Raw genomic sequence first — 12,834 nt, forward strand, 5'->3', positions numbered from 1 at the left:
AGTCATGGAAGTTTTATGCTGTGTATAGTGATCATCTGTTCATTTTAAGGTCTTTCTCACTTAAAGAAACATTCCTCAATGTTAACATTCAAGAGGAAATTATTTCCTCTTGCTAAGTTAAAGGTTTGGTTCATACCCTTTGTTTGTTCCACTCATAGATGAAAACAGACCTAAAAACTGTTCAGCACTAATAGTTTGAACATTTCTGTCGATTACATGACATGCTTTTCCTTTTCATGTTCTTCTAGAGGAGTTGGAAGTTAGGGAATACTGCTTTTGAGGTTCAACTTTATTATCTTCTGCTTTGGGTTATATTTGGGCCATAAGAACTAGGGAAAACAAGGAGTTTGAATGTGCTTATTTTTTTCTAGCGAATGTATTTTAACCACTGTGTCCTAAACTGAGAGTTAGGGAGTAATAAGTGGATGGTTGGGGAACAGTTATACATGTCTGTGTATTCATGAGTTTAGGAGTTGGAAGGATTATTGAGTGTTACTCAAAAAGCCCTGAAGTTTAATAAAACACTTCTGATCATCTTTGGCTGAGGAGGGTGGGGCTGCTTATAGAACTGGAAGTGAAAAATTTTTCAAGCAATAGCAGTGAGTGGGTCCCATTGACAAGGTTCCAGAACCTGGAACACTTAAACAGAAGTAAATGCAGAAGCAGCTTGTGTAGTTGCTTCACAAACTTCCACGAGGCTGATTCTGGCTTCAAGATGGAGCATTGGAGTTTTGTTTTTTTCAGACCTGCATTTGCGCTTTGTGTTTTTGTTTTTATTTGGAGACCTCATGGGAAAGAGCTTCTGGACTTTTTCCTGTGTGAATTCCCACTGTGTTCCTATAAGTCCCCTTTTCTTTCATAATGTTGTAAGTTACCCTTTCAATAAGCCCCATCACCTCTTCTTTACTGTAAAAAATATTAAAAGGCTGTCTCCACGTGGGACAGCTAATGAAGTTCTAATTATTGCAGACATATTTTTGAGATGTAAAAAGAATTTAAATGATAAGTCTTAGAGGCGAGTGAGGAATAAAATGGATGTAAACATTTACATGGGATGCATTAGAATTCTGCTGTGTGTATTGTCTTTTGGTTGAACCAAATTATGAACAGTGACTAATAATAAAAAGTCAATACCCAATGATTTAAAATTTGCTTCCTTGCTTCTTATAAGTGAACTAGAAGCCTTGGATGAATTCTTCTCAAGAGCTTTGAGCTAAATTTAATCTGTTAATGTTCCTTTTATACAGAAATATCACCTAGAGAGAAATCTGAACAGTTAGAAAACTTGGTGTAGACAATGAAAAAGTCATAAGAGCAATTGGACATTTTAACTGTATTGTGATTACTTCCATGCTTCTATTCTCTACATAGTGAATTTTGAAATAAGCCAAAGAAATCATATCAAGGTGAATTGTACATTAAGGGTTGTCATGCTCATGGGATTTCAGTTGTAAACTGCTTTTTGTGAATTGTTCCAGTATATCTTTGACCAGGAAGACGAAGGCTTGACCAGTCAAAATGAGTTATATTTCAAACTTTTTCTTTTTGGGGGGTAGGTTACTAGGGGTTGATCCCAAAGGTGCTTTACCACTAACCAAATCCCCAGCCCCTTTTATTTTGAGACAGGGTCTTGCTAAGTTGCTTAGGGCTTGCTAAATTGCTGAGACTGGCCTCACTTGGATCATCTCAGCTCCCAGAGTTGCTGGGATTATCGGTGTATGCCATTGCACCCATCCAATTTTTTTTAAAATATGAATTCCATTTCGGAGGTTGAAAGCTTTAGGTTTTCTATTACTCTCATGCCCTGAAAGTCCCTTAAGTGAGAAAGGGGAGGATGTGACTGTTGCTTGATTGAAAAGGAGAAGGGTGTAGGCCTTGGCAGTTATCAGGTTTACACAGAAGTGCCCTTTGGCAGAATTTGATAAGTAACACTTCTATAATCTTGCCTTCTATATGGCTTAATTAAAATTAATTTTTGTTTCTAATGTTAAATTTACTTGAAACTGTCATCTACATATAATAAGATGAAAATATAAAAGCTACAGTAGAAAAGATTAGCCAATAAATAGACACCAGACATTTACTTAACAGTATAATGAACAGTGCTTATATTTCAACTTCAATGCAGAAGGACCAAACTAATTTTAAGCACTTTTAGGGTTTTTCATGTTATGATCTCACTCAGTTCAACTGTCCCCATATTTGGTGTTTTTCTGATTGAACAAGGCCTTGTGCATGCAAGACAAGTGCTTTAACACTGACGACATTCCCAATCCCCTACTATCTCCTTTAAATTTTTAATATTTTAACTTTTTTTAACTTTGAGACAAGTTCTAACTAAGTTGCTGAGGCTGGCCTTGGACTTGTAATCTTCCTGCCTTAGTCTTCCGAGTTGCTCTTCTATCATCATATGTGAAAAGCAAAAATTTTCAATTTTTGGAAATCCAACTACACTGAGTAGTTGTAGTTCAGTGGTAGAGTGCTTGTCTAGGAGGCCCTGGGTTAGATCCCTAACATTTAAAAAAAAAAGTATTCAAGGACAAATTTCTTTCAGACTTTGAAGCCAGGTAAATGTTGTCTGTTTATTTGGGGAACCAAAATAAAAAATGCGTAAATCTGCTTAATCAGTGGTAAGAAAAGAAAAACATGGATTTAGGCCTACATATGATTTTGTGATTATTGATGGAATGGGAACTATTTTTAATTAATTATAGGTAAGACATAATAAGTATGACATAATATATAACTTGTACAAAATCTAATAGACATGAGCTTTCCTTCTCCAGGTTTCCCTCCTATTTTGTAGTGAAGATTGGGAAAACCTTCTGGCATAAAGAATGTGCATGCACTGGGGATGCAGGGAATGTGCATAGCTGCTATTGGGAGGATATGGAGAAGAGGATTTCTAATGACTTCTCTGTCTCTTGGCATGATCCAAACAGTGATTTTTGTAATGATGAACCTGCATTGACAGCATATGGGTTTTTGCCCCCCCCCCCAAAAAAAAAAAAAACCCAGAGCAATTTATTTTTAGGGTTAGTCTCAGCTGCTTCCATTTCCAGAAATCAAAGTTACATAATGCTTGGCATACATAATGCACATTGCCTTAAACTGGAGGAGAGCATGAATGTGTGACCTTTGAAACAACATATGCAATGTCAATGACAGTACATGATCTAAAAAGAAAATAATCAACTGAATGTCACTTCTAGATTGGACTTTTAATCCTGGGGACCTTTAATCATGAATGATCCTCTGGGACTTTTGGTCTGGTGGCTTTCCCCTGTCTCCTCTTAAAAGAGGTACTATCCCATTAATTAAAAAAGATAACCGTCTGCCAGTGCTGCTCCCCAGCATGATCTCAAACTTTGGTCCTGGGACAAGATCTTTTACTTTTCTTGTTAAATCAGTAAAGAGATCTGGAAAAGGTAATACCTTAAAGAAATAGACTTTTAGAAGTATTTGCTCTGAAAAAAAATTTTTTTTTCCTTACTACTTGTCTACCCTTAGTCAAGTCCACTTCTGGCTCCAATTGGTGCTTGTCCCATGTACACCAGAGTTCCATTCTTTTGGTACTGGGGATTGAACCCAGGGGTACTTGACCATTAAGCTATATCCACAGTCCTTTTTTATTTTTTATTTTGAGACGGGGCCTTCCTAAATTGCCGAGGCTGGCCTTGAGCTTTCAATCCTCCTACCTCAGCCCCCAGAGTTGCTGGGATTACAGGTATGTGCCACCATGCTGGGACACCAGAGTTCTTGCTGGAAAAAAATGATCTAATAAACACTGAAATGGAAATCCAACTACACTGAGTAGCTTTCTTTCTTTTTAAAATTGGTTCTGGGGATTGAACCCAGGGTGCTTAACTGCTGAAGCATATTCCCAGCCCTTTTTATGTTTTATTTTGACAGGGTCTCACTAAGTTTCTTAGGGCCTTGTTGAATTGCTGAAGCTGGCCTTGAACTTGGGATCCTCCTGCCTCAGCCTCCTGAGCTGCTGGGATTACAGGCATGAGCCACTCTGCTTGGTTCTGACTAGCTTTCTTGAAAATAATTTCAAGGTAGAAGGAAAACCCAGGTGCCAATGGAAGAACTTTTTTTCCACCTTATACCAGACTTGGGGAGAGAGACAAAATCATTTTACTGCATTATGAACCAATACATGATTGCTTGGAGATTGGAATTTTGATATATGCAAAGTAATTAAGGGAGAAAATATTGACTATACTTTTACAGAAGAAATAACTTGGGGTTAGAACTTTCAAGAATCAAATTTTGTCTTAGCATGTAAAATATCTCCAAATGCATAAATATATCTGCTGAGGACACTGGCTGCCCTGTTAGATCTCAAACTCTCTTAAAACATTCTAGGTTTAGATGAGGCAAGCTGAAGCAATGGATAATGAGATACAATCTTTACCAACTACTCAAAGGTCAAGAAATTCAGGTTTTTGCTGTTTAGTTTCTTAACAAGTTGCTTACCTGTAAGAGGAAACCCTAAAAATCCAGAAGTCTAGAAGGCTCCTAGGGAAATTCAAGAGGGATTAATGAGAGTTCTTTTTGGAAAACTGAGTGAATCTTAAATTTGGAATTTCAGAATTATAAAATCTGAATTCATTCCTATTATATGTCAGGCACTTTGTATGCATTACTCAATCTTCATAACTGCTAGGCAGATATTAACTTGTTTCACAGTTTAAGAACCAAAAGCTTAGATCAAGCAATTCTAATAATGGATAGAGGTGAGATTTGGAATCAGGCTGACGACAAATTTGGCCCACTGAATACAAAACTACCATCACCCCAGGAACAACAACAACAAAAAAATGTTAACTTTTGAAAGATTTTTCTGAATTAGCATTGCAAATAATAAAATGGCTCACAGACATTACTGCTTGAGGCCAAGAACAGAGTTCCGACAATTTTACTACATGAGAAAAGGGAATTGAAAAATGGCTGGGAAGGTGAGTGACGTTTTGTACACGAGGTTGCGGAAGGTCGTGAGCACCTCCAGTTAAAGGAGAGAAATACTGCTAAGACGAGTATCTTTAACAGTTGGTTCAATGACTTTGAAAGTGGGGGTGGTAGGCCAGTTTTGGAGTAGAAAGAGGAAACATCTCTGAGAGGGAAGTTCCAAGAGCCACCTTCGCAGTAGGGCTGCGTCCCCTCGCCAATTGACAGGTGCAAGCCCCACCTGCCCCTTCTTCGACCACTACTAGGAGGGCGGTTAGCAGCAAATCCCACTCCCTATGCCCTAGCCTCCAAATCCAGTGTGACTGGCAGCGGAGGCCCACTCTGCAGTGATACCAGGTTCCGCCCGCCCAGTGCTCTGCCGCCCGCAGGTCGGGATGTAGCTCCGCGGCGCGGGGTCGCGCCGAGCCCGCAGCTACGCAAGTCCGGCGGAGATGCGGGGGGCGGGCCTCGGGGCGGGGCCGCGGGGGGCGGGGCCGCCGGCTGCTCGCGCGCGCGGCCGAGGCTCGCGCGCCGTCGCGCCGGCCGGGCGTCCTGTGCAGCCTCGGCCGCCGATGGGGGAGGTGGAGCCGGGGCCCGCGGGCCCGCTGGAGCCCCCGGAGCCGCCCGAAGCGCCCGCTAACCGCCGGCCGGGAGGGATCCGGGTCCTGAAGGTGAGGCGGCAGGCGACTGGGCGGACTAGGGAGGGAAGGAAGAGGGTCGAGGCCGCCCCCGCCCCGCCTTGTGCCGGAGGCAGCTGGCGACCCCCGCCCCGCGTCAGCCAGTCGGTTCCGCGGCTCGGCAACCCCACACCTGGCGCGGGGCACCACTGTCCGGGGCGAGGCCTTCGCCTGGGGGCTCCCAGCAAAGGCCTCAGCCGCGTCGTCCCCACCGCTGCCCATCCCTGGCCGGGCGCCACCCGCCTGGCAGGCCCACGCCTTCGGGCCGCTCGCCGCCGCCGCCGCCCACCGGCTCCTTCGCCTCCCCGCGCCCGCCTCTGCCTCCCCTGGCAGCTCCCGGATCCGGGGGCCGGCTGCGGGGGGCTTCGAAGGCGGGGCGCTCCTGGCTGGAGCGGGACTGCAAGTACGTAGGGTTCTCCCCGGACACCTGAAGACATCACCCCAGCGGGAGGATGGCGGCGGTGATTGGCCGGGCGCCGCGGTGTGCGCGGGCTGCGCCGGGTGGAGCGGCACACTCTGCCCTCGGGGCTTACTATCCAAGTTCCGACCCAGAGCCGGGCTCGGAGACGCGGCGGGGGAGGCGGCCCGCCCCGCCTGGAGGGAGAATCCCGGGAGGAGCTGCTTCCCGGGGACTCGCTGGGCGTGTTGCAGAAGGGAGGAGGGGCTGGGCCGAAAGGGGCATTCCTGCTTGCGGGAGCCGGGTTGACAGTGCGGGGAGACCGTAATGGGAAAGCGGTTATGCAACAGGCAGCTAGCGGGGTGTTTTGGCAGGAATCGGGGAAGTAGGAGAATATGAAAACATGTAGATAAGGGGTGAGTGGAACCTTGAAGGTGATGACACGAAGTTTAAATGCAGAAGGAATACAGAAGGCTGGGAGGGAACGGTAACGAAGTCTAAGGGGAGAGGTTGTGGGAGGCTAACTGGGTGTTCTCTACTAGCATTTGAAATAGTTGTGGAGAAATTTTTCTGTAGGTCAAATGTGTAAACTAGGAGTCCTTACAGAGGTGGAATGGAATTCCTCTAAGACTTATCTAGAAGAGGGATCGGAGAGATTTAAAACTTGCCAAGGGGAGGAAAGATCTGATGTGTAACAAAAATAGCTTGCAAAACAATGAAAATACATGATGTTAAAAAATACATTGTCATAATTGTTAACGTTGTCTTGAACATATTTTCTCTTTAAGGTTTTTGGTAGGACATCAGAAAAATGAGAAAAAATTAGATTTCATGGACCTAGTGACTCCATGAAGTATCATAAACCAGTTCTCTAAAATGTTAAACATTGTTAGTTAAGTTTTTAATGTGGTGACTTAAAAAACTTTTCATCAGTTACTCAGACTTCTTCATTAACCTTAAACCAATTTATTGAAATTTATTTACCATACATTGGAATACAATTTCCCAAAGTCTTTTGGATATTTAAAACTATAAAGTCACAAAATGTAAATTGTGCATGAATTCAATAAAAACAGAAATTCAACTGCTTGGGTTATCAGGGAATGGCAAGTCTGAGAGCCAGGTAATGCCTTCTGGCCTAGCCTAGAAGGTGAACAATTTTGGGATTTTTTTTTTTTTTTGGTGGTGAGGGAATTGAGAAATGAATTTTGTTGAAGACAATTTTCTACTGGCTCCCTTAAGTTCCAATTTGGGGACCATTTGAAAGAGTCCAGTGATCTTGATTCTAGTGCTGAGTTTCTGTTGTGAGAGGCTATCTCTAAGGCATTTGCATAGTTTGATTTACTGCACATAGTTAACACTTTAATCCTTGCAAATAAATGTGATGGTCATAAAGAATAGGTGCTGGGAGTTCCACATACAGACATTTTCTTAAGTAGCAGAGTGGCTGACTCTTTTTTTCAGCCACTGGAAAAGAATGGGTATGTAAACAGATGACTTTCTGAACTGGGAAGAAAGTCATAATTGCTCACGTATTTTTCTCTGAAGATCCTTCAGAAAAGATTTCCAGGCTGCAGATGTAGCTCAGTGGTAGAGCATGTGCTTAGCATGTATGAGGCCCTGGGTTTAATTCCCAGCACCAATAAAACAAAACAAAACAAAAAATCTTTTCATTCTATTTGTAACTCTTTTTTACTTACTATCAAATAATGAACATCATTTTTATCATTTAATATAGGTCTTCATAATAATCCAGATTAGGTCAAGGTCCATCTTTATGGGGTTTTGGCATATTTCATTTAAACTATGCTCCCTGTGACAAACATGGTGTTGCATGCCTGTAGTCTTAGCTACTCCGGAGGCTGAAATGGGAGGATCACTTGAGCCCGGAAATTCAAGTCCAGTCCTGTCTGGGCAACATAGTGAGACTACATCTCAGGGGAAAAAAAAAGTTTCTCAAATTGCTGAAGCATAGGATTAGTAAATATTTCAGTTTTTTGCAATTTCAAGATTATGGAGTTTTAAAACTCAGTCTGCAGAAGATATGAAGTTACAGCTATTCTAGTTGATGAGTGCCATGAGGTTTTTTTTTTTTTTTTTTAACAAAACTATTAAGTTTTTATTTAAATAATGGGAATGAATGGTTTATAATCAATACCAATTGGGTTTGTTGTTTTTCAGAGGCAGATTTATTTAGGAGAGCAGTTAAACATTCAAGGGAGAATGTAGGCTGTCTCAGGGAAGAGACTTTTGTTGGGGGACAATGTTGCCATTGAGGGACATTGAAGAGGGAGGGAGAAGCTTTGGGGAAAACCAAGGAATACACATTCAAGGGAGAATGCAGTCCATTTCCAGTAAGAGAAGCAGCCAATACCAAGACATTTTGATGACTGAAATATTTTTCCTCTTCCTATCTCATCTCACTCATACGTCCTAAAATATTCCAGAATATTTATATTCCCAGAGATGAGTCTTTATTGTTTTAGTATTACACACCCTCCTAGAACTCACTATACCTTGTTTTCACTATGCATATTTTAGAGTATGTGGACACCTTTTGAACTGATTACAGGCCTCATATTCATCTTCATTAGTTAAAAGTGTGAAAGTGAAGCAGTAGGTTCTCAATTCATGGCTTATTCAAAAGAAGTTTTACTTTCTAAAAGGATCTTTAAATCTTAAATATACTCTTCATACTCGTTTGTTGTGAGGAGTGATTAGAGTTGTGCCCTCTTTTAGATAAGTTTATGATAACAGCTTTTATATTAGAGTAAGGGAGAAAATTAAGTGTTCTCAATCCAGCAATTCCAGTGGAATCCTTATTCTAAAAGCCGAAGGTAGCTAGAGGATAGTATCATCTGCAGTACTGGTTGCTAAGAAGGCCTTTCCAGCAGTTACCTGATGCTTTAGGTAGTAGAGTAAGACATTCCTGAGAAGAAAGAAGCATTAGGTAATTCAGTTATTGCTAATAATAGCAAAATAGTATATCTAGATTGTCCCTGTAAGACTCTGCATATTATTCAGGCCTTTTTATAGTGTCATTGATCAGATTCAGGAGATTCAAGCTCTAACTTAGCTGTTTGTCTTCAGAGGGTAGAGTATATCATATGGGTAGGAGACAAATCCTCTGATTTATCTAAATAAATTTAGATTATTTATTAAATAAATTTATTTAAAGGATAACCAATAACATATTTACATATATTTTGATGAGGTAAAGTTCCTTAAGGAATTTAATAGTCTTAAGGGAATATAAGTACACTTACGAATGATTGGTAAAAGTTCTTGCAAAAAAAAGTCATGTGTGAACTAATATAATACTTTCTGGGGGTTTTCTTGACAATTCTAAGATTGTGAAGTTCACTGGGCTGTTATTTAACCTTAGAGAGTTTTTTTTTTTTTTTTAAGAAACCCTTTGGCTGTGGACGGTGGCACATGCCTGTAATCCCAGCAGCTAAGGAAGCTGAGGCAGGAGGATCACAGGTTCAAAGCCAACCTCAGCAACAGCAAGGTGCTAAGCAACTCAGTGAGACCCTGTCTCTAAAGAAAATACAAAATAGGGCTGGGGATATGGCTCAGTGGTTGAGTGCCCTGAGTTCAATTCCTGGTAGTAGCCTCCCCTGTCCCTCCAGGAATAGTATCTGCTTGACCTTTCTCTCCATTTAATGTAGAAAGCAGAGCTTTTTTATGTAAATATTACTCTCTCAATAGAGTAGGTGATAGACCATTTAATGTTTCTCAAAGATTAAAAAGTAAAGAATATTCAAAATTAACCAGTAGTTAACCATTCAGTGATTAACATTATTGAATGGTACAAATATGATGGCCCTTGTGTGTATGAAATAAACACTTGAAAGCCCATTGTTAATTCTGAAATGTTCAGCTTTGAGAAAATGCACTTGATGGCAAAAGAGAGGCTTATTTCCAACTTGTAGCAGGGATTTATCCTACTTCTGTAAAGTTAAATCCATAATATTCTTTAAGATCCGCAAAATGATGAGTTTGCCCATATTATCCTAAATGTAAACAATGGGGTCATTCTCATGCTTGCTTTTCTTTCTTTCCATGTGGGAATGCCTGTTAGCTTTTTCTTCCTCTTTCTTTACCACTTTTAGAAATTTAAATTTTAATTTGATTTTAACTCTCAATTATTTAATCTCGGTAAAACTAGCATTTGCTTTGTAGGTATTGCTTTCTGTTTTTCAATGAAGCATACTAGTGAAAATATTTTATTTACTCCCTTTCACTTTGTAGCTTATACAAAGAAAAGATTGTAGGGTTCTCTACAAAAATGGATAATGTTTTTCAGTTTGTTCAGCATCCTACCAGAGTTAATTGAGCTCAAGTACAAAGTGGGTATAAATTCCTGTGATGTCAACTCAGTGTCTGCATATAACTCTGTGATACTCTGTTAAGGTACTATAATAAGGGCTGGGGATGTGGCTCAAGCGGTAGCGCGTTCGCCTGGCGTGCGTGCTGCCCGGGTTCGATCCCCAGCACCACATACAAACAAAGATGTTGTGATCGCCGAAAACTAAAAAATAAATATTAAAATTCTCTCTCTCTCTCTCTCTCTTTAAAAAAAAAAAAAAAAAAAAAAAAAAAAAAAAGGTACTATAATAAGCTCAGTGGAGGAGAAGAAATATGGAATAAATGACAATATTTAGAAGGTGAAGAGGTTCTGCTAGGGAGAGAGTAGTGTCATTAATTCTTTCAAGGAAACAAGGAAGTAGAGATGGGTGAGTGTGATGTCTGAATAGAGTTAAAAGAATAACTTGTCACATGAACAGGTGGAAGGATGATGTTTCAGTCAATCACAACATTGTGGAATAGTGTATTTGGGGAGCTGTAAATAGTTGGATATGACTGAAAACAGAGTGAAGGGCAGTAGGAATGAAACAAGAGAAGTATGTTGGTTTACTTATCAGTGGAAATTTCTTTTTGATTAAAGAGAGAAATGGTCCATCATAAAAATAGAACAGGCAAATGTTGATTTATACATTTGTTATGTTGGCTGTAGCAGTTGTTTTTGTTTTGAGATAGCTTGACTTCACAATACATATGTGAATTTCACATTCCTACGTTATCAAATGCAACATTAATTTTTTGGAACATGTCAGAAATGGAGAGACTATTTGTGCAATATTGTGCCAATACTGTACTTACTTATTTGGAATATGAAGCAGAGGGTTAGGACCCTAGAGAAACTTTAAAATATTCATAAGTAGACATGTACAGGCAGGCACAGTTACACATACCTGTAATCCCAGCTACTAAGGAGCCTGAGGTAGGAGGATCACTAGTTTGAAGCCAGCCTGGGCAGTTTAGTGTCTCAAATAAAAAGTAAAAAGGGCTGGGGCTGTAACTCACTGGTAGGTCATCCGTGGGTTCAACCCTAGTTCTGGGGATGGGGGGAGACATGTACAAATATGTTTATTGTAGCCTTTTTTTTTCCATCATGAAACTTTGGGGAAAACATTGAATACTGTCAGTAGTACAGTGGTTAAATTGCAGTGTATTCATATAATGGAATATTATTTTAACAACTGAACTGGGTATATTAACATAGATATATCTCTAAGTCAATATTGAACCATATAAAATTGCAGGATGATGCTGGGGTTGTGGTTCAGTGGTAGAGTGCTTGCCTAGCTTGTGTGAGGAAATGGGGGGTTCGGTCCCCAGCACCACATAAAAATAAATAAACAAATAAATAAAATAAAATTATTGTATACATCTGTAACTAAAAATATTTTTAAAAAATTGCAGGGTGAAATATAAGTATGTTAAGATACAGATAAAGTTTTAAATCAGGTAAGACAGTACTATAAATATTTATTAATATTCATGTATGACAAAAATGTATGAAATGATAAATACGAAGGAGAGAGAGAGAGAGTGATAGGGGATTGTAGTGGGGTTCCGTAACTTCAACTATATATATAGGAATGAATTGTATATATTTGCTTTAGAACAATGATTTGAACTAAATATGGCTAAATGTAAAAAAAAAATATGCAATTTGGGTAATAGGTACATAAGTACTTTGATTTTTTGTTTGTTTGTTTGTTTGGACACTTTACTGAAAAATAGAAGCAGGCCAGATATCATCATAGATGGAAGCATGAACAGCTGGTGGAAAAGAAAGTTATTGTCCAGGTTAAGAATGGGCATGGCAGAGGTGGACGCTCCATAGGAGAAAGGGGATAGTGGAGCAGAACTGGTGAATATAAAATAGATGGGGTGAGGACGAGGCATGTCTAATTCACTAAATGTTCTAGCTAATAATTTATTTTTCTTAATTTTTTTAGAGAAATATGAAACGAAATGGGAGCAGAAATTGTTTAAATAGGAGAAGTAGGTTTGGTTCTCGAGAAAGAGACTGGCTGCGAGAAGATGTGAAGAGAGGCTGTGTTTACCTTTATGGAGCCGACACGACCACTGCCATTTCAACTACCACTTCCTCTACTGCTTCCTCCTCTTCCTCTGACTTACATCTTGTCCTTTGCACAGTAGAGACACCAGCCTCAGAAATTTGTGCTGGAGAGGGAAGAGAAAGTCTTTATTTACAGCTTCATGGAGACCTGGTTAGGTGAGATCTGAATTTATCTACTGCAATATAAGTTGCATTTGTTTCTGCTTAGAGGTGGACTTTAGGAATTTAATCATGCTGGAACTTATATTGATTATGGAGTCAGTAGACTTGAAAAGATTTGTCCCTAGAATGCTGACTTTATGATTCTTGAATTTAGGAACTATCATGAAAGGAAATTGATTTTTTTTATTTGGAATACACTAAAGGTCTGA

The 12,834-nt window shown here is 40.1% G+C and overlaps 1 protein-coding gene across 1 annotated transcript in view; it reads left to right on the plus strand.

The window, feature by feature from the left end:
* The first annotated feature begins 5,498 nt into the window (after window positions 1-5,498).
* Phlpp2 (PH domain and leucine rich repeat protein phosphatase 2) overlaps window positions 5,499-12,834 on the plus strand; it is a 76,973-nt gene continuing 69,637 nt past the window's right edge. The window contains exons 1-2 of the mRNA XM_046434469.1: window positions 5,499-5,624; window positions 12,339-12,619. Of these exons, the coding sequence (XP_046290425.1) occupies window positions 5,526-5,624; window positions 12,339-12,619 (380 nt within the window). The 5' untranslated portion in view covers window positions 5,499-5,525. The remainder of the gene's footprint in view (window positions 5,625-12,338; window positions 12,620-12,834) is intronic.

The sequence above is a fragment of the Marmota monax genome, unplaced genomic scaffold, assembly GCF_021218885.2.
Source record: "Marmota monax isolate L192 unplaced genomic scaffold, Marmota_monax_Labrador192_F-V1.1 WCK01_AAM20220418_F8-fsc00024, whole genome shotgun sequence".
NCBI classification, from domain to species: Eukaryota; Metazoa; Chordata; class Mammalia; order Rodentia; family Sciuridae; genus Marmota; species Marmota monax.